This window comes from Lampetra fluviatilis, chromosome 24 (assembly GCF_964198595.1).
Source record: "Lampetra fluviatilis chromosome 24, kcLamFluv1.1, whole genome shotgun sequence".
Taxonomy (NCBI): Eukaryota; Metazoa; Chordata; class Hyperoartia; order Petromyzontiformes; family Petromyzontidae; genus Lampetra; species Lampetra fluviatilis.
In genome coordinates this window covers 2,063,401-2,089,779 of record NC_136298.1, presented here as the reverse complement: position 1 = coordinate 2,089,779, position 26,379 = coordinate 2,063,401, and the positions used below count along the sequence as shown (strand labels likewise).

Sequence of the window (26,379 nt, the reverse complement as noted above, 5' to 3'; positions counted from 1 at the left end):
TTCGGGCGCAACCCAAGGTGATGATGGACGCAGGTGATGATGGACGCTTGTGTTGGGCCCGAAACGTGATTTATTTTATACCTACGTGACTTTACCGAAAAAAACAAAGATGATGGTTATGTTACCTGGTTTTCCGATCACTGCATATTCTTTCCCTTATTTGTGTGTGGTGATCTTGCATGCCTTTACAAGGTCATACTAACATCCCTTCAGACATTGTATAATTTATTTTGTAGGATGAACGTTGAGATTTATAAGTGCATGGGGCAACCAATAAGGTCTGAATTGATCTGTTATACGGGGTTGACAGGTAAGCATTTAGTAAATTTGCGAGTAATTTTTCATATCTAGCAATGTTTAAACATAATTTAATATTTGGGGAGAAGCATATGGCCAAAGGGACATCAATACCACACCAGCCAATCGGAGCCCAAATATAGATATATCCCTAACTCGGTTCCCTAACACCAGCTACAACTGTCGATTCACACAGCCTCCGTCTGCGTCTCTTTCCACATTGGTTTTCACTGCCGTTTGAATCACCACTCGAAGCGCATGCATATCACAAAAAACATCTTTCCTCTCACCATCATGAAAACTGCTTCATAAACGTATATAGAAGACGTTATTGTGGCAGCTGAAGGAGGAAACGCGTGAGAGGACGACCTTCGTTGGAGAGGAAGAGCGATTCGATCAGCTCGTAAACTATAACTATTCACTTTTTTATTTTACCAGGTGTAATAAAGGTCGTGGAAGCGACTTCTGGAATCCGGTCTTTATTTGTCTTTCGTTCACAACACTCCTATCTTACTCCTTCACGCTTCTGACAGACAGCGTGAGAGGGAGAGAGACACGCGCGGCCACGTGGCAGCCTGGACCCCGCTCCAGCGTGGCCTCACCCTCCGTTCGTTCCAGATCTGACCACGTGTTGTCCATCTCCACCCCTTTTAATGCCCGGGTCACGTGGTACCTTTCCACCAATCCTGGTTAACTTCTATGGAATCTTCTAGACTCCATCGTACGTTCCCAGGACCGTGCCCCTGACTCGTCCCCCTATTGGCTGTGGCTAAAGCCAGCAGACCCAATCCTCTACTTACAGATGTCACCTTCCCATTACGTCAGGGCCACGCCCCTAGACGTCCCCCCATTGGCTATGGGCCAGGACCGGTAGAGCCAATCATCGTAACGAGGTGTGATCCATCAACAACACGGATATATGCTCACATTACACAGGTAATGCCCACTGATGGAGATATACTGTAGCTCTTTTTCAGAAGCGATCTGGCCACAAGTGACAGCTCAACGAAGTGGCTTACCATTGCGTGGAAATGCATAGCAGCCTCATCCCCAACGCGTGATGTTGATTCTAAATGTGGAAAGAAAAACCGGAGGACCTGGAGAAAAATCCACGCGACCACGGGGAGAGACATGCAAACTCCAAATATACAGCAGGCGTCAGGGTTGGGACCGAATCCTCGACCTTCTGTGTACCAGGCGAGGTAGTTAACATCTCTTAGCCACCGTGATGATGACGATGAGGGAGAGAGACACGCAAACTTCAAATATACAGCAGGCGTCAGGGTTTGGATCGAATCCTTGACCTCCTGTATACCAGGCGAGGTTGTTAACATCTCTTAGCCACCGTGATGATGGAGCGAGGATTGGTGTCTACGTGAGGGTTCAATCAACCAGTATTGGATAGGTCCTGGCTTATGATGTTACAGTATATACCTTTTGCGGGTGTTGGATATTAATGTAATATTTATACAGCATGAGGAGATTCACATTTTAACACCGGTGTGAAAAAGTTTAACTGACACTAATTAAACTGGCAGCCATGGTTTTTTGTCAATATTTACCAGAGAGGGATTTTGTCAGAACAGTGAAATTGCACAACGCATTACATAGCAGACAGCTGTTATCGCTCGTGGGTCGAAAGTCGTTTGCTGGTTCATTTGTTCAACGTTTAAACATTCTATTCACTTTTTTATTTTACCAGGTGTAATAAAGGTCGTGGAAGCGACTTCTGGAATCCGGTCTTTATTTGTCTTTCGTTCACAAGACTCCTATCTTACTCCTTCACGCTGCTGACAGACAGCGTGAGAGGGAGAGAGACACGCGCGGCCACGTGGCAGCCTGGACCCCGCTCCAGCGTGGCCTCACCCTCCGTTCCAGATCTGACCACGTGTTGTCCGTCTCCACCCCTTTTAATGCCCGGGTCACGTGGTACCATTCCACCAATCCTGGTGAACCTTTATGGAATCTTCTAGACTCCATCGTACGTTCCCAGGACCGCGCCCCTGACTCGTCCCCCCATTGACTGTGGCTAAAGCCAGCAGATCCAATTCTCTACTTACAGATGTCACCTTCCCATTACGTCAGGGCCACGCCCCTAGACTTCCCCCCATTGGCTATGGGCCAGGACCGGTAGAGCCAATCATCGTAACGAGGTGTGATTCATCAGCAACCCGGATATATCCTCACATTACATCACCCCCCCCACCCTCCCGTGTAAAAGTCAGCCGTCTCGGCTGGGAAAAGAGTGACAGCCCGAATCCCTTTGAATAACATCTTAGGGCGTCCATGACGCATTAACAAGGTATGGGGAGTAGGCGCCAACGCGCAGAGGAATTAAAACATTAAACAACCGACATACATTAGGGCGCCCCTGTAGCACAGTAACACCAGGGCGACAGACCGCAAGGACAAAAGTATTAGCGAAATGGAAGAGACTTCGACCGCGTACGTGACGCCGGACCCTCTCCTCCCCTCGCGCGTGGTTGTCTCGCCGACTGTTCAGTGGGAGGTGGTTGCAGTGGAGAAGAAGAAGCATTTTCGGTTTCCGTTGTGTCTGGGATAGGCCCCGTTGGAGGTGGAACGTCCGGGGTCTCGTCGTCCTTCAAAACCTGTGCGTCTACAGGGGGTAGAACACAGCCCCGCTGAGGAGCAATCGGCGAGGCAAGTGGCACAATCGGCACGCCAGACCTCGGCAGGTCAACAAGTGGGGATGAAGGGCCAGCACGCGGGTCAACATAGGGCTTGAGCCGCGACGAATGAACATACCAACGACGTTGGCCGTACTGGATGCGAACACTCTGGGGATTCCGAATGTCCACCAGCCTCACAGGCCCCCGCCAAGGCCTGTGCAGTTTAGGGGACGTACCCACTGACACCTGAGGGCAATGTAGCCATGCCATATCGCCCACCGACCAAGGCATGTCAGTTCGCGATCGACACGCATACCTCTCATTCCTTGCCTGCGTACGGGCCGTCGCACATCTGGCGGCCTCTCGTGCCTCCGTAACCCGTTTAAGCGAGTCCCACGTGGTCAGGCAAGGAAGGGGACGGTTGTTTCCCTGCTGCACCAAGTTGCACATCAATCAGGGGTACATTCTCACGGCCATACATCAGGAAAAATGGCGAATATCCTGTGGACGCGTGCGGAACCATGTGGTATGCCGCCAGGACTCCCGGTATGTGCAAGTCCCAATCGGTTTGTTTTTCACTCACCGTGTGACAAAGCATGGCCGAAAGGGTGCGGTTAAATCGTTCCACCATCCCATCCATTTGCGGATGGTAAGGGGAAGTGCGGATTTTCTTTGTACCCAAAGCAGAGCACACGTCTTTGAGCAATTTAGAGGAGAAGTTACGTCCTTGATCCGTGAGTAGCCCTTCAGGTGCTCCCTTATCCATGACGTACCCATTCAAGAAAGCCTCGGTGATGGATGAGGCCGTTTGGTCAGGTAGAGGCCAGGCCATAGGCCAGCGAGAAAAGTATTCGACCCCGACCAAAAGGTATTTATTTTCCCTAGCCGATGGAGGGAACAGGCCCAGGATATCCAGAGCAACCAGCTCATTAATACGGGACACCTCAGTCGATCGTAGGGGCGGGACATAATTTTGACGTGGCGGTTTCCGCTTCGCACAATCATGGCATGACCGGATAAAGTTAGTGACATCCGCTGTCATGCCTGGCCAAAAGAAATCCTGCTGCATCGCGGCCAATATTTTCTGCACGCCAAGGTGCATCAGCTTGTCGGCGTGCAGCGCGCGGATCAGATCGTGGCGAAGGGACGTCGGCACAACCAGGCGTGAATGGTCCGACACCCCATCCGTACATGTGAGTAATCCCGCCTGGCCCCGAAACAACTGCCATTTCCATCCTGCCAAATGAGATCTCGGTTTCCTGACCAATTCCCGCAGTGGAGCCAAAGAGGCATCAGCATCTTGCTCGCGTAGCCACACCGAGTGCGGCAAATGCAGCGTATTGTCGGCGCCAACGGGTACATCCTGGCCTTCATCCTTTGACATCGCCCCATGACCGGACAGGGCGGGGTAGGCAGCGCCGCACAGCAGTGCGTACTTGTCAGACAGGCACAGGGAGGAGTCGCGGGCACCCTAGAGAGAGCGTCCGCGTTGCCATGGCGAGTACCCTTGCGGTACGTGATATTGAAGGAAAACTCCTGCAGCGATTCTAACCACCGAGCCAATTGACCGGACGGTTGTTCCAATTTCAAAGAATATTGCAAGGCAGCATGGTCAGTGCGCACGAGGAATTTCTTTCCATACAGGTACGGCCGGTACTGGTGAACAAAATGGACGATTGCCAGCAATTTCCGTCGCGTCACGCAATAGCGCGTCTCGGCAGGAGACAGACCCCTGCTGCCGTATGCCACCACTCGCTTGACCCCGTCTTTCCGTTGCGACAAAACGGCCCCTATGCCGATGTCGCTAGCATCCGTGTCAAGGATGAACGGCTGGGAAAAGTCTGGGTAGTCGAATATCGGAGCGGTGGCCAGGCGATCCCGGAGAGATTGAAAAGAATGCTCCTCTTCCGGGCCCCATTTAAATCTCTAATTCTTCCCTGTCAGAACATGCAGCGGCTTAGCCAGTGTCGCGAAATTCTTAACAAATTGTCGATAGTAGGATGCGAACCCTATAAACCGCCATACGTCGCCCACTGAAGTGGGCGTGGGCCACTCTCGGACACACGACGTTTTCTGAGGGTCCGTGGACACACCGTCAGAGCTGATGATGTGTCCCAGGTAGCGGACAGATCGTTGCAAAAGGTGGCACTTCTTTGGTTTAAATTTAAGGTCAGCCGACCGCATCCTCTGAAAGACAGTCTCCAGTCGTTGGAGGTGTTCTTCGAAGGTGCACATTTCCCACTGCAGCCCCGCTAGCACCAGTTCCATCAGGCGTTGGAACATCGCCGGTGCTGCATTCAAGCCCATAGGTAGGCGGTTAAACTCAAAGAGGCCCTGCGGCGTGCGGAACGCTGTTTTCGGTCTGGACGCGTCATCGAGGGGGAGCTGCCAAAACCCAGATGATAGGTCGAGGGTAGAGAAGAAATTTGCCCCGACAAAGCGTCCATCCGTAGCAAGGGGTATGCGTCTGCCACGGATATCTTATTCAATCGGCGGAAGTCTACACAAAACCTCGTTCCGCTATACTTCTTTTTAACCAACACGACCGGCGCGCCCCAAGGACTGTTGGACGGCGAAATTATATCGGCCACCAACATGTCGTCCACCGCGGCACGCACGTGTTCCCTTTTTGCAGGGCTCATGCGATGCGGGTGTATACAAATCGGTCCCGCCGCACCGGTGTCGATATGGTGCGACAGGAGCGAGGTATGGCCCAAATCCAAAATGTTTTTACTGAAAACGTCAGCGTACTCCGACAATAGTGAATGCAAGGCGCTCCGCTGCATGGCCGACAAGGCAAGCCAGCGGCCATTTTTGTGGGTTGGTCACTCTCAAAGCTGGTGAAATCAGTAGTGGCGTGAGCCAACACCGAGCCAGCCGGGACGACGACCTGGTCCGGGCCCCCATTTAACACTTGTATAAATGGGGCCTGACCAGGCCGAACGATAGTTTGAGCCGCCACTAGAGAAAAGGATTTTGCCACAGAGTTCGACGGGGACAAAAACACACCGGTCGCATCGTCCGCGGCTTCCAACCGCTTTCGGTAACGCAGTGGAATAAGCATTTGTGAGCCTGATGGTACTTCTACCGTGACAGCAACAATCGCGTTAACAGCGTTTCCTGGGGGCAAACGGCCCAGCAGCGACGGCAGGAAGGACATTCTACGGCCCCCTGGCATTTCCAAGCAACCTTGATCGACGAGTATTTTAACGGGCATCCGACGAAGGAAATCGGTGCCCAATAAGCATGGGACGGCCAATGAACGCGAGATCAAAACTGGTCCCACCGCGGTGATATTCCCTATAGCAATGCGCACATTTACTCGCCCCAAAATACCCATGCTACCCCCATTCGCAGCAACGCATGTGTAGTAGAGTTACCCACTCGATATTCACAAACTCGGAGAGCAAATCGTTAACAAGGTTTTCCCGCTCAAACTAACGGTCAGGGTCTCACAAGCTGTGAGAGCTGACCGTAAACAAGGTTTTCCCGCGCGACCAAATGGTCAGGGTCAGATAGGGTGAATTGGGATCGAAAAGCATATTGGGAACGACCAATCACAGGGTTCCACAAGGTGGCCGGGGATTGGACAACCCGGCCACGAGCAAGTATAAAGCCAGAGCGCTCAGAGCTCTCGGGGAGTTGAACCACACGAAGACCCAAGACAGCGGAAGAAGCTTAGGACCCTGGACCAAGCCCTCCAGCCCTTATCACGGCTAGGGTTCAGTGTAACCAGTGGTCGGGAGACATCTCCCTAGATCCAGTCAGAGGACACTGAAAGAGCGGGATATTGAGTAGCCTGTAGGGTACAGGGGCTTGTATGTTCTGAGTGTAACGGGTGAGGGGACCGTATATCCCTCAGTGCATAGGGATCGTGTTAATAAAAGTGTGTGCTACAAAAGACGTTGAAGAGTCCGTCTGTACAACACTACACATGCATCATTAGCCGGTCGGATCCGCGACGTAGGAATGGACAGGAGATGAAAAATAACATCGGAAATGATGGTTGCAGACGCGCCGGTGTCCACCAAAATACGATCCCATCGATAGTACCCCGTACCGTCGAGGACCCCGACGCGGCTGCCACCACCCTTCGAGCCAATTTCTTCCATTGTGTAACCGAGTGTGGCATCGACCCAGGTGACCCACAATTCCCTTCAGGAGTGCAAACATGGGTGCGAGTGGATGAGTGATGTGTCAAGACCTGCCGGGTGTCCGATATGTGCTGACTTGCCCGAGGGTGCCGTGGATCCGCGTCCGATGGAGGAGATGGAAGTCGGCCCGACGGGAGCTGAGGAGGTTGAAGTCGGCAGCAGCAATCCCGGGCGAAATGGCCTCGTCGGCCACACTTAAAACATGTGGCCGTCGCCGCCCAGAGGTCGGCCGCCCCAGTCCCTGCTCGTGGACGTCCGGCCCCGTCACGCTGGTCGCGCGGCCGGCGTTTCGGGACCTAGCGAGGAACGGCTGCCATCACCTTGTCGTCGCTGGAGTCGTTGGAGCCATGGACGACATGACGTGGGGCCCATCCCAACGGTGGCCCGTCTATCCCAGGATCTCCCGTCCATGCAGCCATCTGGTCCCAGCGTTTGAGGTTGAACTTGGCGTCCAAACAGCGCGCCGCCCATCGAGACGTTAGCGGTTCGTGGCAGCACACCGGTAATGATATGTTAAGTTCCTGGGACAACTCAATAATTCTAGAAAGGATGAGAGGATCCAGGAGATCGGCTGACGAACCGGGGTAGGCGGCCATGGCAAGCGCCAACAGCGCCCCTCGGTAGGCCAAGGGCGATCCATCCGCTCCTCGACGCCGCTGCATGAATTTCCTGGTAGCCGCCGTCAGCGGCTTGTAGAACTCTGCCATTTCCGCGAAAGCGTCACGCAGCGTCTTTTTCTTACTCGCCAGGATGGAGCGGAAGACTGCCAAGGAGACGTCGTCCAATAGCGTGGACAGAGCCTCCAGCGCTTCTGCCTCCGTCCAACGACTCGAAACGCCACATGAACACGCTCCAGTCGCCCACGGCGACAAATTCTTTAATTTGAGGAAGGCGATGGCCGCGGTAAATTTCCGAGGCCTCGGGCGTGTCAGATCCCGCTACCCGCGCAGTACGTGGCTCCGTCAAGATGGCGTCCGGCGGCCGCGTGGCAGCATCTCCGCCCAAGATGGCGTTCGGCGGCCCCGTGGCAGCAGGAGTAATGGCGGACGGCGTTTCCCGTTGAAGATCTTGGTCATCGGCCCTTGGGTGAGTTCGACGCGCCCGACCGAGGGCCGCTGATGACGCGACCGCCGTTGCAAGATTTAGCAGGATCGCACGGAGCGACTCTATCTGCTCCGCCACCCGACGCCACCCCTCGTCCGCAGCCGGAGACGTCGCCTCGCCAGCCTGTCGTCGATGCGCGGCGTCGGGGAGAGCGGCAGACGGCGGTAGAGGACCTGTGGCTCCCAGCAGCTCGTCCTCGTCCGCCTCGACATCTTCATCCGACGGAGGATCCGGTGGGTTTCTTTTCTTGAGGTGCTTGGGCATTTTCTAATAATTGTCCAAACGGTCTCAAGAAGCACTTATGTCACCAATGTAATAAAGGTCGTGGAAGCGACTTCTGGAATCCGGTCTTTATTTGTCTTTCGTTCACAACACTCCTATCTTACTCCTTCACGCTTCTGACAGACAGCGTGAGAGGGAGAGAGAGAGAGACACGCGCGGCCACGTGGCAGCCTGGACCCCGCTCCAGCGTGGCCTCACCCTCCGTTCGTTCCAGATCTGACCACGTGTTGTCCGTCTCCACCCCTTTTAATGCCCGGGTCACGTGGTACCTTTCCACCAATCCTGGTTAACCTCTATGGAATCTTCTAGACTCCATCGTACGTTCCCAGGACCGCGCCCCTGACTCGTCCCCCTATTGGCTGTGGCTAAAGCCAGCAGACCCAATCCTCTACTTACAGATGTCACCTTCCCATTACATCAGGGCCACGCCCCTAGACGTCCCCCCATTGGCTATGGGCCAGGACCGGTAGAGCCAATCATCGTAACGAGGTGTGATCCATCAGCAACACGGATATATCCTCACATTACACAGGTAATGCCCACTGATGGAGATATACTGTAGCTCTTTTTCAGAAGCGATCTGGCCACAAGTGACAGCTCAACGAAGTGGCTTACCATTGCGTGGAAATGCATAGCAGCCTCATCCGAACGCGTGATGTTGATTCTAAATGTGGAAAGAAAAACCGGAGGACCTGGAGAAAAATCCACGCGACCACGGGGAGAGACATGCAAACTCCAAATATACAGCAGGCGTCAGGGTTGGGATCGAATCCTCGACCTTCTGTGTACCAGGCGAGGTAGTTAACATCTCTTAGCCACCGTGATGATGACGATGAGAGAGAGAGACACGCAAACTCCAAATATACAGCAGGCGTCAGGGTTTGGATCGAATCCTCGACCTCCTGTATACCAGGCGAGGTTGTTAACATCTCTTAGCCACCGTGATGATAATGATGAGAGAGAGAGAGACACGCAAACTCCAAATATACAGCAGCAGGCGTCAGGGTCGGGATAGAACCCACGACCTCCTGTATACCAGGCGAGGTTGTTAACATCTCTTAGCCACCGTGATGATGGAGCGAGGATTGGCGTCTACGTGAGGATTCAATCAACCAGTATTGGATAGGTCCTGGCTTATGATGTTACAGTATATACCTTTTGCGGGTGTTGGATATTAATGTAATATTTATACAGCATGAGGAGATTCACATATTAACACCGGTGTGAAAAAGTTTAACTGACACTAATTAAACTGGCAGCCATGGCTTTTTGTAAATATTTACCAGGGAGGGGTTTTGTCAGAACAGTGAAATTGCACAACGCATTACATAGCAGACAGCTGTTATCGCTCGTGGGTCGAAAGTCGTTTGCTGGTTCATTTGTTCAACGTTTAAACATTCCAGGTCTATGTGAGTGATAATTAGGAATACTTTGTAATGTATGTAATGTTTAACTTATTTCGCACCGTTCATATCCAACCGCGCTGACTTGGAGGTGCATAGACAGGACCTGGGATGAAAGTCGATCGTTGGACAGGAATACACACCCACGTCTCTATGCACCCCGAAGGTTGCCACGCGTCCCGGTGTGGCAGGGTTGACAGAAGGGCTGTCCCGGAATTCCCAATGCAATCCTTGAGAAGATCGGAATTTTGTCCCGGTTTCAAATGTTCTGCCCTCATGGTCAAGTTTCCTGAGCAGTAGGCGGGACCACTTTTGAATTGGGAGGGGCTGCCAACTCAAGTTTGTATCTCTTTTAATATACATTTTAGTTTTTTTTTCTGACATGCAAATTGTATCTCACAATTTCCCTTCGGAAGCGTAAGAGAAGCTGACAGCCAGGCGACGTGCCCGATGCCAACAATTGCCCAATCTCTGCAGTCCTCGATATATGAATATGTTTCAGCCCATTACTGGCATTACATTAATATCACAGTCTCCCCTGGAATCGTGGGTTTGAATCCTTTATTATTATTAACATCGCCATATGTTCCAGTTGATTAGTCTGAAATGTAATCGCCGTTATTATGCTTCCCAACTTCACGAAACAAAGCGGCGAAGTTTGGTAAAAAAAAATCCTCCGACCAACATGGCGTGGGGAGGCCCTAATCCAGCAGTAGATAGATGAAAGGGGCCGTACGGTGCGTATCGAGATGTAACAGAACAACGATCGCACATGGACCGTCTGATTTGCAATTGGAATAGCTCTGGGTCACAGTGAGCGGTGTTGGTGACGGCAGTCAGGATGGCCGAGCGGTCTAAGGCGCTGCGTTCAGGTCGCAGTCTCCCCTGGAGGCGTGGGTTCGAATCCCACTTCTGACAAGTATTTTATTTAATATTATTAAAACCCCATAACACACTTGTGGTTGATTACTTTAATTGAATGCGAGTTGTTTTTTCATTGACGTTATAATGTATACAATTGCTATACATCATGCAGAGATTAACGCATTCGCATCAGCGTCGAAATTAACCGACACTGATCAAACCTCCAACCGTGATATCTAGACAATCCATGGGTTGTCACACCACTCATTGCATAACACGCGAACACTTAACCTGTACAAACGGTGTTATTATCGCTTGCAGGAATACAACAATATTTTGCTGGTGAAAATGTTCAAGTTTTAAACGCTTGCGTTATCAGCGCCCTCTGCTGACCAACGCCCAACATGGAATATCGGGGACTGCAGACAAAAGGTCTTCCTACTTGGGACGTCAATCCCATTGCCTTTCAATTCCTAATACTCTTATATAAGCGCACAACTTTATCTGTGATGAACGCTGCACTTCCCGTCGTTTCCATCCAGGGAGCGCTGCAAACTGACGTGCCCCCCGCATGGACGACGGAGGCGCAGGGACAGACGATCGATAACGTTGGAATCGATCTGCAGACGGCGGTCTTCTCGCACGGCCAGCAGCTCTGTGTCACCTTATCTCGATCCCGCAATCCCAAACTGGTTACAGTCCGCATCGAACCGAACCCCCAGCAAGGCCATCTACTTAATCGACGAGAGAAATTTCACACGAAATGTCGTTTTCAATGAAGTTTTCCAGATGTAAAATTGTTCAGCTTTAAATGAATATTTTTTTGTATCTAATTCCAAACATAATATAATTCAAAGATGTTTAATTTTAAAACTTCCAAACAGAGCATCGGGTGCTTGCGTGAATGCGTCGTTCGTGTGCAATTCCTTTTGTGGCTTTCCTGGCCAAAGGCCGTCAATGTTTGTGAAGGGCACCGCAGGCGCCCCTGAACAGCCCCTAGTTATTCGAATATAAGATTATGATTACTACTACTACTACAATGCGCAATACAATTACACGATGGGGACATACACTTGTCCGTGTTTTTATTTCTTAATGTGCACACAAGAACACTCGAGATGAGTGCTCAACTGTTTTTAAACGTGGTTATTTTTGCCTCTTAAATCCTGTTAAATTAGTTCACAATTTTTTCCCAGTAGATCATGAAGTGATTGTCACGTGAAAAATGTTAGGTTAAACCTCTTGTTTTCACATAGCTCTTAGAAGGTGTATCTTTCCACGTTGTGTCGAAGTTTTTATATTCTGCTCGTGGAAATAATCTTACATTCGATGAGCAAATAAAAGTCAATTTATGGGTACAGAACTCAGAGGTGACATTCAAGTCTTGTAAGGGTAGTCCACATTTATTGTGACCCTCAATTAAGTTACCCCTAACATTTTTTCATTTGCGTGTTCATTTCTATTTTAAATAAAGCTTATTTAAAAATATATGTGACATTTTAGAGAATTGAATGGGGAGTCACAAGACATCTGGACCACAGTGTACAGGAAAACGTGGGGTTTTCGCGAGGTTCCGTATCGGAGCAGCAGAGGGCGCTATGCACGTTTGTCGCAAGAGTTGAGCCTTGAAAAGTTTTCACCGCCACAGTTTACTGCACTTTATAATCCCACAAGCGATAATGTCCCGTTTGTACAGACCAAGCGTCTGCCATGTGAAGCGTGTTATATCATTGCTGTTTATCACTGTTCTCATGCTGACCGTTGCAATGTTCGGATATTGCAATGTTCGGACATTGCAAATGATGAGCGTCATTTAAACCTTTCACATCGGTGTGAAAACGTTCATCTCTGCACGCTGTATAGAAATTACATGAAAATATTTCTCCGTATTTTGTGAAGAAGAAAAACAACTAACATTCCGCTAAAGAGAAAACAAATCACAGCCAATGTTTATGTGAGCTTACATTTAATAAAAAAAAGCATGCTGTCAGAAGTGGGATTCGAACCCACGCCTCCAGGGGAGACTGCGACCTGAACGCAGCGCCTTAGACCGCTCGGCCATCCTGACTGCTACCCCATACGGCCTGAAGAACAATGTACATCAGGGTTGTGTGTGGAGTGGGGGGGGGGCATCAGCGCTGCACCACAGGACACGGGCGAAGCGAATGAGGCCCAAGACCCTAAGGGGAAAGCCCCCCCCCCGCCCCCCAGTAGACTGCAGGGCCAACACCGATATCTCTCACACAGAGCTCCGTCGGTGCACGTGGTTGTGATTCACGCGGTTATGATGCTATCCCGATACTATATTTACACGACGTGCATGGCAATGTATTACGTGACGCAATATGCACACGTACACCTTACTACAGAATATACTCTATTACTCATATAAGCGCACAACTTTATCTGTGATGAACGCTGCACTTCCCGTCGTTTTCATGCAGGGGGCGCTGCAAACCTACGCGACCCCTGCATGGACGACGGAGGCGCAGGGACAGACGATCGATCACGTTGGGATCGATCTGCAGACGGCGGTTTTCTCGCACGGCCAGCAGCTCTGTGTCGCCTTATCTCGATCCCGCAATCCCAAACTGGTGACAGTCCGCATCGAACCGAACCCCCAGCAACGCCATCTACTTAGCGACGAGAGAAAATTCACACGAAATGTCGTTTTCAATGAAGTCTTCCAGATGTAAAATGATATCAGCTTTTAATGAGGATTTTTTTAAAATCTAATTCAAAACAATACAATTCAAAGATGTTTCATTTTATAACTTCAAAACGGAGCATCGGGTGCTTGCATGAATGCGACGTTAATCTGCAATTCTTTTTGTGACTTTCCATGTATTGCACGAAGCTTCCAGGGGATACATCGCTTTTAGATGTTGGTGAATTGTTTATTTATCGGTTAGATAACTTGTCACTTTCATTTAACCTGAGGGGTCGTCCATAAATGACGTCACGCACCTCGGGGGGGGGGGGGGGTCATACATTTGTGACGATGTGTGACGAGGGGGGAGGGGTTTGAGAATTGTGACGTCACATAAAAATGCGCAACTTTAAATAAATATAGACAACACGTTCTACTTGATTAAATATACTTTTTAATAAATGTTTTCTCCTACAACATCAGAGTGCAGCGCCACATTAAATACGCACTACAATGACAATAGTTTAAAGCGATTTGAAGCATGTTTTATTTTTTATTGTGGGAGGGGAGGGGGGCAGAGCTTTGTGACGTCATATTTGAGGGGGGGTCTGACTTTTTGTGACGCCATGTGACGAAGGGGGGAGAGGTCTAAAATCGTCCAAAATCGCGTTACGTCATTTATGGACGGCTCCTGAGTGTTATAACACGGATTGTTGTCCCTTCATACGAAATAGGTGTAGATAATCGTTGTATTAAGATTGAAAAAACACTGACCAAATGTTCAAATATACCAAAAAAAATTAGCCCACCGTGATCTGAATGCAGCATTGTATTGTCCATGCTGAGTTTTAGTTATAATCGTTGCTACAATAAAATGTGTTTTGCCCGTCTTATTCAACTATAATAAGTGTCATTTGCAACGCGCACAGCACTTCATGGACAAAAATAGCCCGAGGCACGGCGCCAGGTTCAGTGTCGCCTTAAAATCAGGCGAGAGATGTTGGGGACATTAAGAGATCGGTGACCTTCAAGTGTCTCTTAAAAGTCGGTGTAGATTTACTCATTACCGACTTATTAACTTAAAGTGTCTCTTAAAAGTCGGCGTGGATTGAATGCAGCTGCCAATGTGTGGCATGCGGGGTGATGGCGTTCCAGACGGAGGGGGGTTGCCACGGAGAAGCGACGCCCAGCAAATACGGACCCTGGTCCTGCACAGCCTGGGGGATCGATGTGGACAGAAGAATTAGGCGACGTCGGAAGATGCCAGGAGAACTGGCAAGAGATGCAGGACTTTCAGCAGAAGAATAAATTGTGCGCGTTATGAAGAACGTATTTTATAGACTTCAACAGATGTCAACACGGTTTTTACGACTAAAAGACCTGAACACAAAATTTGGATTTCTGCTGGACGTCAAAACTCTTCTATCCGATACAGATATCGATGCAATTCGTCGAAATTGTAGATTTTGGAAATTTCTATGACACCGACATCAATGGCCACGAACTTTTCACAGAAATTGGAGATTGCAAAATGCTGCTCAGTAACCGGAATTAAGTTCTACCAGAAACTCCTTTAGATCTTCTTGGTTTTATTGTGTTTTATAGAGACGACATATTTTCGAATTTGCGAATTTCACTGCAAATTTTATTAACAATAGCAGTTTCAATTGCAAGCTGTGAGCGGTCGTTCAGCAAATTGAAACTTATTTCGTCGTATTTGCGTGCTTCAATGGGACAAGATCGTCTCAGCGATCTTTCTCTTCTTAGCGTTAAAAGAGAAACATTGGAAAAAACAGATTTTGATTACGTGATTGACCAGTTTGCGACAGTGAAATCAAGAAAAATTAATCTTTTGTAGACTATGTCAACCAGTCTACGACAGTGACTGAGTGAGCCATGTAATATAATTTCTATAAATTTGCTTCTTTAAATATAATGTTTCATTAGAATTTAAATTATTCCTTATTTGATGTAATAGGAAAATGTGATTAAACGGGAAGGGGGGGGGCAATTTTATAGTTCGTCCCCAGACGCAAAATATCCTAGCTACGCCTCTGCAAGTGAGATGTGTACGATGGCAGAGTCAGCAGGACTTGTAGCTGACCCTGCTGGGAAGGCAGTGGATGGCAGGACCTTTGCTACCGTTGGAGTTTCTTAAGGTTACTTGCAAAACTAAGATAAACGCAATTAATATTATAGTTCTGAATGTTTATCTTGTATTGACCTCGTGTATTGCCATTTCTGAGGGTCTCATTTGTATTGTGCCTCTTGTATCCACTCTCAAGTTGTGCTCTCGATTGTTCGATATGGTTTGTATCACGTCTCGTTGGTAGTACACATTGTAATAATGCACTCCGTGTTTATGGATGTTTTTCAGTATGTTATCATTGTAATATGGATTAACCTGCATGACACAATGTAAACTCAAATGACTAATTTAAGGAAATTGATTTAAACCAATGAATAAACACTAATAGTTTTGAAATGAATAAACGTTTTATTGACAAAAACAACGTATGATACAATATACAATAGAATGTAACTTTACATAAAACAACAATATACATTGAGACAAACATATTTCTGGACATAACAAACGTCTGTCTTTAATCCAAAGGAAAATCTCTTGTGTTCCTTGGCAACAGTGCTTGCCCTAATTGTCCAAGAAATGACACCAAATCTCTGTTTAATGATGCTGATGCCTCTGCTTCCCGTTTGCTTTGTTCACGGTCTAAATTCATCTGCCTCTCTTTCATCTCTCGGTCGGCCCGCATTTCTTGACGCAGAAAATCCATGAACCTTTCATCGGAATCTCGCATGCATTTTGCAAATTCTGAGACAGAATTTGACGCATCTGTCCTTTTTCGCTTTTTCCCTGAAAAAAAAGTGCAAACATGTTGGGGTGAAGCAATGCGTTATCAAACAAAATAACTATCAATGCTGGAGAATACAACGTATACCAGAGTTTTTAGTTTCATTTTTCAGTTTTCTCTTTTTAATATACTTTGCCACGGTGTAATATACCATGGTCACTCATTCGACCTGGCGTAGCAGTTGAACCAATGGGCAAGACAACCTCCTGGCGCGTCTGGCCAGCGTGGAAGAGTTAGAAGAGTCGGTAGAAACATAGTACCCTCTAATAGCCTGTGGAGCTCTCCAGCAGATGCCCTTCTGGCAGCAATGGCGTAATTAAATAGTTATAGGGATGAACATTTTTACTTTTACCTCGATCATGCAAATCTCAAGTCAGCATCGGATCTAAAATGTCTTGTTTGTATACACAACGTAGACGCTTACCCTGCGTGGTCCTGGGACTTGTCACATGTGTTGCTGATGAGGGGCCAGGTTGTGCGTAGGAAGTGCTGTTGACAGACGATGCATTCTCTAAAGTGCATAAGAGGACATCAAGGTGAGGGAATATAAAGACATTTTTATAAATACACATATTCACTTAAAATTGTATCCATACCCCAAACACAACTGAATGACATCTTGTCATGAATTTAAAGTGCCGTCAAGTAGTTATGAAATGACAAATCCATTTTCCTCAGTACAAATATGTATCATGATATGTCAACATCTGGAGGGTATGTCTGGAACTATATTTTCGTTCCATACATGTTATAACTTCACTGTAGTTCCACGTCACAGATCCAAATCGCTCGAAACCGAGGTAGTGTCGACTCGTGTGCACTGGCCATGGGCGGTTAATTGGTCAGGGCTGATGTGGGACGGTGGCGTACGTGAAGTTGTCTACGTACGTCTCTTGTCTGGTGATATTTTGGTGACATTTCTTAGTTTTAAGAAGAGGCCAACTAACTTTATACGCTCACAAAGGTGTATTTCTAATTTTGCCCATTCTGATTGAACTGCATGCTAACGTGGTATGTAATAGCGCTCTGTACGGCTTTACAGAGGTGGCGGGTTTGATTCCCCGGTGCGGCAGTTAAAATAATGATGGCCAAGTTGTGTTTTTTTAAAATTCCCCCTCCTGTCCCCCCAGCTGTGTAAATGAGTAACCACCCCCAGTTAACGTGGAAGAGAAGAGTAGACCAAATACCCTATTAGAGGGGCTATCTAAAGCTCCCTCTAGTGGAGGCCCTTCCACCAGCAGTGGCATGGGCAAGCGATTGCAGGCTGCGCTTTCACCGATTACACCTCCGATTAGCACGATTGGCTTCGTGCGGTGCGAAGTTCAACATACGGTACTTTGAACTGCATATAAAGTACTGTACTGTTACAAACAAAATAATACATCGTGGATATTGTGACTGCTTTCTTGCATGAGTACAAATCTAATTTTCCTATTATCTAGCAACACATCTCACCGGATTCTTGCGGAGAATCCAACACTTCTCCCAGTGAAAGAGCCGTCGAATTTGACGAACCGGACACAACCTTTGCCGGTCTGTTTCCAAGCACCGAGTCGAACAGGTGGTAATATTTGCTTTTCTTCTGATCCGCCGCTCCACCCTGCTCGTTGTGTCTCTTCAGCATCTTGTATTCGTGCTTCAATTTCTTCGCCTTTTCGCGGCACTGCTTGAGACTGCGGTTGATGCCAATTTCTTTCAAGTCGGCAGATATCCTGGCATACACTTTCTCATTCCTCACTGATGACTCCAGTTCCGTCTGCACACTCTCGTCTGCCCAGAGAGAAACCAGAGCCTCGATTTCCTCGGCGTCCCAAGGCTGTTTCTTATCCTCCAACTCATTGCACGCCATGTTGTTGTCCATCTTCCTCGCAGTGTTGTTTGCTTACTGCAGTCCCGACCGACACGAAGTATGACAAAAAAAAATATTAATCTCGCCCGGGGCCCTGTTTGATCCCGAGTAAGATTCAGATGTCTTGTAAAGTGGGCGTTTTTATGGTTTGTTTCTGTTTAGACTAGACAACAAAAGTCCAGTGGAAAATCACCCGTACCGTGAAGGCCCAGCGCCGGCGCGGCTCGGATGTGCCGGTGAAAAAGGCGTAATGGTGGCGTGCCAGCCCCTTCCTCTGTCAGCCCCGCCAAATTTGCATAACCCCGCCCCGTCGTCGATAGCACCGCCCACTAGACCGTGAGACCCGCCCCCTAAAGTTGTCCTTGCTCTGGCGTCAGCCCCGCCCCACTGCTCATCACCCACTCCCCAGCTAAGATGGCCGCTGTCTTTACCACATCGCTGTGGACGTCACGGAATTAACGCGATCCGGGCCCGGTAACCGTGCGAGTAGGCGGCGATTTGACAAAGGCACGCCACCGGGGATATTGCATGTACACAGGCACAGAATGACTCGTTGTTTCACGGCGTCACGAGCCAACAACGGTCTGCGGCCACTGCTGTGGACATATTACCTACCCAAGATGGCCGCCGAACGTCACGGCGTCGAGTGGCGGTGACGGTGGAGCCACGACGCTCGTGGGGCGGGCGAAAGGGAGGGAGGTCGCGAGTGATGGCGGCGCGCGTGGTGAGGCGTGCGCTGAGCCTGGGAGCCGGGATCGGCCCGGCCGCCTCGGTCTCCCGCTGGCAGAGGCTGCTCAACTCGAGGATCGGTAAGGGAGCGCCGGGGTTGCGTCCGCCCGATGTTGCGCTCGCCGCTGTACGAACCCTGCGACCCGAGTTAGATTTCCGGTTACTGTTGTCACCAGCGGGAGGTGATCATCTGAACCGGCCTCTTCAGGTCTTCTCGGCCTCGTATCGCACCTGGTGCGGTGTGTAAACGTGAGCGGTGGGGAGGCGGCCGGGCCTGGGTGGTGCTGCGCACCCCGTCCCACTCGGGCGCTCGTTTATTCAACAGATATATTAATGTTTATTTTGGCTTCACAAGCTAGAGTTCCATTCTGTGTTCGCCTTTTGCACCCTGTCTCCATTTCGTTCAATGTCATTTATCTACAGTATTTGTAAACGTGAGCGGTACGCTCAACTCAGGTTAAGAACCAGGCTACAGTCAACATTATAGACTGCCAATACACTCACTCAGATGAATAACCATTGCTACAGTCTACATTATGGACTGCCAGTACGCTCACCGAGGTTAACCAGGCTACAGTCTACATTATAGACTGACAGTACACTCACTCGGATTAAGAACCAGGCTACAGTCTACATTAGTGTTTATTTTTATTATTTTTCTATCTACGTGACTTCACCGAAAGAACCAAAGAATATTCTTCAAATACTTAACTCTCTTATTGTCTTCTTGGTTCTTTCGGTAAAGTCACGTAGAAGGGAAGTAATAAAATAATAAAAATAAAACATAATAAAATAAAATAATTCTCACTTCACCTGAAGACGGCTGCTTGCGTTGTAGCCGAAACGTCGTGAGAATTATTTTATTTTATTATGTTTTATTTTTTATTATTTTATTGCTTCCCTTCTACGTGACTTTACCGAAAGAACCAAGAAGATGAATCCCTGCAGTCACGAAAGCGTTAAATCGAAATTTAAATCTCTTATTGTCTCCAACCCCGAGAACCTTTGACATTGTGTCTTCCTTAAGATGAGACGCTGAATGTCGAAACCGTTCCAGAGTTTGTATTGAATCAATGCAGCTGAAATTATGCACTCCCAGAGCACCATGCGGCTGATGGGCCGTTAGAAATGCTTTTATTTATTATGTTGCAGGACAGATGTCTGGAGGAGACGAATTGCATGTTTATTTTGACCTTAATAGTATGTTTTGAAAGTCCTGTGTACTTTATCTTCCATTTTCAAATCAGTCCTCAGAAAATCTGTCCCAATTTTTACGAAACACCTCAAATTATTAAGCAATAAAAGGTCCCCCTGCCAATAAATAATGTGGTGGCCCTCATCTCCATCACCCATAGCACGGTAATGTCAATTCCACATTCCTATGGAAAGGAATACATACAAAATAAAAACACTTAACGAATTATACTTGCTGAGCACAGACCCAAAACTGCAAGCAATAAACAGCACTATTAAAAGCGTATAAAAGATTTGATGTTTCTTGAATTGAGCAAAGTTGTCAGAACCTGAGAAATGAAGTGATGGGTGGGACTTAAATATGTATAAAAGCAAAAATCGAAATATGTTCACCCTTCCCCGCCAGGTGTGTGGTGTAAGAGCCTGCTGAGCGACTACACCGACGCGTGCAAGGACGTGGTGGTGGGCGCCTGGGAGCGGCCCGTGCGCGCTGCGATCTACGCAGCGGTTCTGGCCGGCGCCGTTGTCTCTATGAGGACGGCGCCGGACGAGCACTCTTTCCAGGTGGCGCTACTGGAGGCGAGCGGAGAGCTGCTGCTTCTCTCCTCGTCGGAGCGCAACCCCACCACAGACTGCCATGTCCAGGCATGTGCCCTCCACATGTCATGTCAGTAATGTCCCAATCCGTTTTCTCTTCTTGTTAACTTTGTTCTACTGTGATATCACCATGAAGTTACTCGCTTTAAGTGATCGTGTGTGAACCCACCTTAAGACATTGGTGGATCGGCACTCTTGACAGATATGTGACCTCTGAGCTACCCAGCCACCTAACTACCCAGCGATATATTCTTAGTTGCAATGTTGTCATCGACATCATGTTGTGAGTTAGAGAATGTGTTTACATCACCCTTGTGGTGCTGGGAACAGTCCCTTTCTAAAGTTCGGTGTGGGCTTTTTACACCCAACTTTGGATAGCGCATACTTATGCCCTGTACACTTTATCTGTCATAACAGGCTAAATGTCTCATCCTCAGAGGTAGAATATAATCAATTATGAGTTAAACTCAAAGTAACATGATGGGGTGTTTTTATGTAATTTTTGATTACATGTCAGGAAAAGCAGCCTGCTGTGCTAAAGACTTGGATTACCTAATAGATGGCTGAAACTGAGATGTCAAACCCAAGGCTTAAAACTTCAGTTCATTGCTGACATGGCTACTATTCCCAGTTACTTACTAGGTAGATTTATACAGGTAGGAACAACAGGTTCCACACTGCCCACCAGGGATTATTCTTCTGTCGTGCATATTTGTCTGTCGTGCACGAATGCGCTGTCCAACCAAGTTCCTACCTGCCCATTCTGAAGGAACGTATTTTTATCTCAGTGCAATGTCAGACCTCACAGATGGTAACATCAAATATGTAATAAAAAAAAGGATGGTGATATGCAGGACAATATACTTGCATATACAGCCTCTTCTGTATGAGGGCCTTTCCACACTCTGCACATTGTGAGGGTTATTACATTCAAAAAGGTGGCTTTACCCTTTTGTGGGGATTAACCATTCTCGAATGTGCTGGTGAGTGTGGGTTGGCACAATTCTGCTTAGGTCTTAAAGTCTTTATTTTAGGGTTTTTTCAACAATTTATTCTAATTTTTAAGTTATTAAACAGGAAGTACTTTATATTTTAATGAAAATTCCAAGGTTGTTTCCATTTGATTGAGCCAAGTTGAACAGGTTTTGTTTTTATCTGCTATATGTTGTTATAGGCCCTGCTAAAGCACCGTGAGGGTGGCACTCTGCGCTTCAGCAACCTCTTATTCTGCTCCGTGGTCTACTCAAGCCCCTTCGCGCCTGAGTGTCAGCTGTATGCAGCACAGTGCAAGAATCTTAAGCCCAGGTGGGTTCTACTGCTGCACTTTGCCACTGCTGCCTCCACCTATGAACTCGTTCCATATTTATCTTAACTGCTTGGTAGCCTGGTATGCTGGCAGGCCACATCATTTAAAGTAAAACATAAATTCCCCAAATTTTATTCCTGTTACCACTACATGTTACAAGATAAAAAAAAATATCAATTCCAAATTATTGCAAGAAGCAATGCAGAGATTAGCCCAGTTTGATATTATATGAATACTTCTGATGTTTCTGCAGTAGATCCAATTATTTACACGAGATTCATGTATTAGATATGTCCTGCAAAGGGTGTTGCATATCACACAATTGGTTTACTGCTTGGTACTGGAATAAACAGATTTTAAATGAAAAGTTAAAATTATTTTGCTGGTTGCTTTGAGCAATCATCGGTGACTCGGCTAAGACCATCAGCCCACTAGAACCTGGTTTAATGACAGGTGGCTGCTCGAATCTTAATTCAGGATCTCAGTTATTCTGACTGAGTTCTCTGATCTAGCATTAGCTCCCTTGGACACCAGGCCACCTGCAGAGTGCACCAGTCCATTGTGGTAACTTTACATTTCTAAGCGGTACACACACATGTGTACTGTCTGCACCGCTGCTGTTTTTATGACCTCACATTTATAACTAACTTAAAGTTGCATTGACATGTGGGAGTCCTGCATTCATCTTCTCCGAGGAGATTGCAGACTTGCGGTACTTCCTCCTACCATCCTAAAACATCCATGTTTACAAGGGATCGAACGTGTATGTACACACATACACGGAGAAAGATCCCCTGTATAGTATACAAGGAGATTGTCTAGACAGCACTATACCTGGCATATATACATAGAATCTGCTACGTATTTAAGGCTACATCAACCTAGGGGAGGCCCATAACCGGTTATATAATTGTCACTTCTTAGCTATGGCCAGGAAGCGAACTCCGGTTATCGGGTTTGTAGAACAGTGCGCTAACCACTGAAAGTATTTTTGCGTCCTCTTTCAAGTGTTCTACCAAGTATTTTGTGCAACTGTTGAGCTATGTTCCTTGGCACAGATGGGAGGATTTCCCGTCGCGCGTGCTGGATGTCGGCTTTGGCGGGCGTTGGTGGATGCTTCACAAGAAGGCACACGACTATGACATCAACGATGGGGAGTTTGAGCAGCTGTCACCCGCCCAGCGCATTGTCTTGCATGAGGACTTACACTCGCAGCGCAATGAACAACTCCACGAGCTGCGCTACCGGCAGCCGGTCACGCTCACCGATGAACAAGTGCGGCAAGCCGAGCCGGTGCGGCAGGAACCGCTCTTGGTAAAAGTTTAGAATGAGCCAGTGTGGACTTGCTGTATTTTTATCAGCGTTAAATCATCTGGCTGGATGAGCATGTTGGTTACACCCATGTCACCGGGTCATTTTTCATGGAGATGGTGGTTTAACTCTTAAAAGTGTCACATCCAGATTCCGAAGGAGAATTGCCAATGTGTTTTGTGTGCTGTAAAAAGAAAAGAAAAAAAATCGGATTTCATTTGCACTACAAAGCTATTGTGTGGGCCATGGGGCGCTGACATGGCCAAGCGGTTGTGGGTTTGCCGCTTTCATATGTATTCAGTTCGAATCCTGAAAGTCATCCTGGTTAATGCTGCAGGTGTGTTAACGATTAAATACATGGTGTATAATTAATAGTAGATGTTAAAGATCTTGTGGAAATTCAGAAAGTAGGCCATTGTGTACCATCGTCATGGTCCAAATTTGAAGAAAAAACCCCCTAAAATTGCGATAGCACTAAAATGTTCACTTGCAGGCCAGTGATTAAAGTCACCTCGTGCCGCACAGGGAAAACTGCAACTAGAGGTCCCCATCGAATGTTTGAGATGATATGTGATTTATGGCACTTTGAGTTGTTGATGCATAGAAGTGCCATTGAAATGCAAAAATTATGAAAGTAGTACAAGGATGGGTTATACACCAAAAAGTTAATAAAACTAAATTAAAAGTTGTTTTAGTGGCTCTAATTTGACATGGAGAGTTCGCAAAATGTTTAATGGAGAAAAAAAGCTTGGTCACCAATGCCTTACTATTGCCCCTTACAAGTCCTGTGTGGTAGGGACAATGGTAATATGAAAACAAAATCAGTGTCTCTCTCCTAAAAGTATAATAATGCGGTGAAATTCTCAGATGGATACTCTGAGCCAGTGGTGAAAATTCCACATTTACATGACAAGCGCCATTTCCTTGATAAGACGACTGCTGTCGACTTTCGCGCAAAGTAGCTGTACTCATTCATGCGAGAGGGATGATGATGAGCTAAGTTGGCAATCCCCGACGGATTTGAACTCGCCACCTTCCAATTGCGAGTTGAGTGTTCCGATACATTGCCACTTTACCAGATGGTCCTCTTATAATTAAGTGTGTATGTATACGCGTCATTACATCCTGTGTCGTCATAATGTATATTGGTTTATTTAAAAATGCTTATTCATCATGACATTTATAACTCCAGAACGAAGGATGAGCCGTGCACCAAAAAAGCGCAAATAATATTTTATACCAAAATTCTAGTTCGTTAATATTGAGAGGGCTTGACCTGACCTGGAGATTGGGCAAAAACGTGAATTGGAGAGAACCAACAGCAGGGAAATCACTGCCTTGAATCTGAGTCGAATAGCAATAGATGTGAAGTGAGAATTCCAGAGATGCAACTAGATTTTTGGACAACGTGAAAATAGTGGGAATTGTACAACATCTATTGTGACAAGCAGATGGCAACTGCAGAAACACAGTCTTAAGGGGGCACCAAACTGGTGATAGGATGAATATCTCTACGTATGGTTTGCTTCATCTGTTTTGGCAGGGCCTCTGTTACCAGGGACTCGAGGGTCTTATTTTTCCAACAGATTTCACGGGACTGCTGCCTGGCAAAATCAAATGTCCGTGTGTAAATGTACAGGGACTCCTCTACTTATGAACGTTCAATTTACGAACTTTGAGAGACAAACAAACCTGTCCAGTTGCCTGTTTGGATCGAGAGTTGTAAGTTCAGCCACCGCGAAATAGATGGTGGTGGTGCCATCTACATCTGCAGAACATGAACCAGTGGCATCTACAATAGATTAAACAACTTTTGAAGCCATTCCCCGTGTTTAGTGTACATACCTTACAACATGTTTGGAATTGACAGGCATAAAGTTGGACTTGCGAACATATCCGCTTATGAACAGACATTGGGAACCTAACTCGTTCGTAAGTAGAAGAGTCCCTGCAGTTTGCTGTCGGGCAGTGTTAATAGTGTGTTCTTGTGCATCTCGGATGATGCAATCTTTTAAAATTTGAATTTAAATATGTTGAATTTACATACCTTACCAGTACAACAATAATGATGAGTTCACTAATTGATTATTAAGTAGACTAGCCGTGCATATAAGAGCCACGTATTCATAGTGTATTAAAATAATACTTTAAGGGTAATGGTATGATGCAGAACACAAGTGACTTTACGAATGAGATTTCAAATAGATAGAAACGTTTGATTCTGTAATCAAACTGTTTAAAATCATGATTCGCAGCGAGGAGGGAGGTTAATCGTTAAATGATTATAAACAAGTGATCCACTTGATCTGTCTGAATCAAATGCAGTACGGGAAATATTAATCTTTATTTGTTGCTTCAATGATTGAACCTTGGTTCGGCATACCAGAGGTATTCATAATCAACGTTTTTGGGTTAGATCGCGTTATTTATAAATGTGTCGTAACCCTCCACCACCCGACACGGCCAATCAGCAAAAAAGTGTCACGTTGACAAAAGACATAGTTCACTGCTTTAGCCCACCGGTGTGTTGAAGTGTGAAACCACAACATTTACAATTTTTGAGTACGACTTTTCGCTGGTAATTGCGATTTAAATCTCAGCGGAAATTACAAAGAAACCCAAAGACAGCAATACTTGGAGTAACATTCCATCCCGGGCGTCTCGACAGGCCCCTTCCGATCTTCATCCCATCCGCGGGCACCCCCACCTACAATACGACAAAGGCCAGCCACCGCAACGCCCACCGCCCCGCGCCCCTTTCTCCACCGTCGCCACCATTCACCCTCGCAACGCTCCTTTGCATCGCCCTTCCCCCCCGTGTCCGGGCGTTCCTCGCCTGCACACCTCAGTAGGCCAGTTAAATACACACGGCCACCCCTCACCGTCCCTTCCCCATACCCACGAGTCCTCCCTACCCCACTCCGAGTAGGGGCCACCTCCACTTTACGCCCACGGCCCTGTGTCCCAACCTTGCCCGGTCCACTTCCATCACCCTTTCCAGCAACCTCCTCGCCCATTGACATACCCCCCACATGCAGCACAGAGGACCCGTCCAGCTCCTTTCTGCGCGCCCCCCACAAAGCCTCCTTCGTCGCACCTATTACGGCCCACGCCCGGTCTCTGTCTCCCTCCCCCA

The 26,379-nt window shown here is 47.6% G+C and overlaps 2 protein-coding genes and 2 non-coding genes across 4 annotated transcripts; 2 read left to right on the top strand and 2 right to left on the bottom strand.

The window, feature by feature from the left end:
- The first annotated feature begins 10,705 nt into the window (after positions 1-10,705).
- TRNAL-CAG (transfer RNA leucine (anticodon CAG)) lies at positions 10,706-10,788 on the top strand. Its single transcript has one exon. It is a non-coding gene; the product is annotated as a tRNA-Leu (tRNA).
- A 1,931-nt stretch (positions 10,789-12,719) lies between these two features.
- Positions 12,720-12,802, bottom strand: TRNAL-CAG (transfer RNA leucine (anticodon CAG)). The gene has a single exon. It is a non-coding gene; the product is annotated as a tRNA-Leu (tRNA).
- A 3,188-nt stretch (positions 12,803-15,990) lies between these two features.
- Positions 15,991-18,341, bottom strand: LOC144941213 (uncharacterized). The gene is made up of 4 exons (XM_078867830.1): positions 18,306-18,341; positions 17,713-18,142; positions 16,682-16,768; positions 15,991-16,259 (listed from the first exon to the last, which is right to left on the bottom strand). The coding sequence occupies exons 2-4, from the start codon at positions 18,116-18,118 to the stop codon at positions 15,991-15,993; spliced, it is 762 nt and encodes a 253-aa protein (XP_078723956.1). The 5' UTR covers positions 18,119-18,142; positions 18,306-18,341.
- Positions 18,342-18,775: 434 nt separating this feature from the next.
- On the top strand, positions 18,776-25,538 carry TIMM29 (translocase of inner mitochondrial membrane 29). The gene is made up of 4 exons (XM_078867517.1): positions 18,776-18,915; positions 20,436-20,674; positions 21,801-21,931; positions 22,991-25,538. The coding sequence occupies exons 1-4, from the start codon at positions 18,816-18,818 to the stop codon at positions 23,256-23,258; spliced, it is 738 nt and encodes a 245-aa protein (XP_078723643.1). The 5' UTR covers positions 18,776-18,815; the 3' UTR covers positions 23,259-25,538.
- Positions 25,539-26,379: the final 841 nt, after the last annotated feature.

Bases quoted from the DNA above. Each gene is read 5' to 3' on its own strand.
- LOC144941213 (XM_078867830.1), bottom strand. From the start codon at position 18,118: ATGGACAACAACATGGCGTGCAATGAGTTGGAGGATAAGAAACAGCCT. The intron at 16,769-17,712 runs GTGAGATGTGTT...TATGCACTTTAG, and splicing joins GGATTCTCCGCAAGAATCCG to AGAATGCATCGTCTGTCAAC. The intron at 16,260-16,681 runs GTAAGCGTCTAC...CTTTTTTTTCAG, and splicing joins AAGTCCCAGGACCACGCAGG to GGAAAAAGCGAAAAAGGACA.
- TIMM29 (XM_078867517.1), top strand. From the start codon at position 18,816: ATGGCGGCGCGCGTGGTGAGGCGTGCGCTGAGCCTGGGAGCCGGGATC. The intron at 18,916-20,435 runs GTAAGGGAGCGC...CTTCCCCGCCAG, and splicing joins GCTGCTCAACTCGAGGATCG to GTGTGTGGTGTAAGAGCCTG. The intron at 21,932-22,990 runs GTGGGTTCTACT...TCCTTGGCACAG, and splicing joins TGCAAGAATCTTAAGCCCAG to ATGGGAGGATTTCCCGTCGC.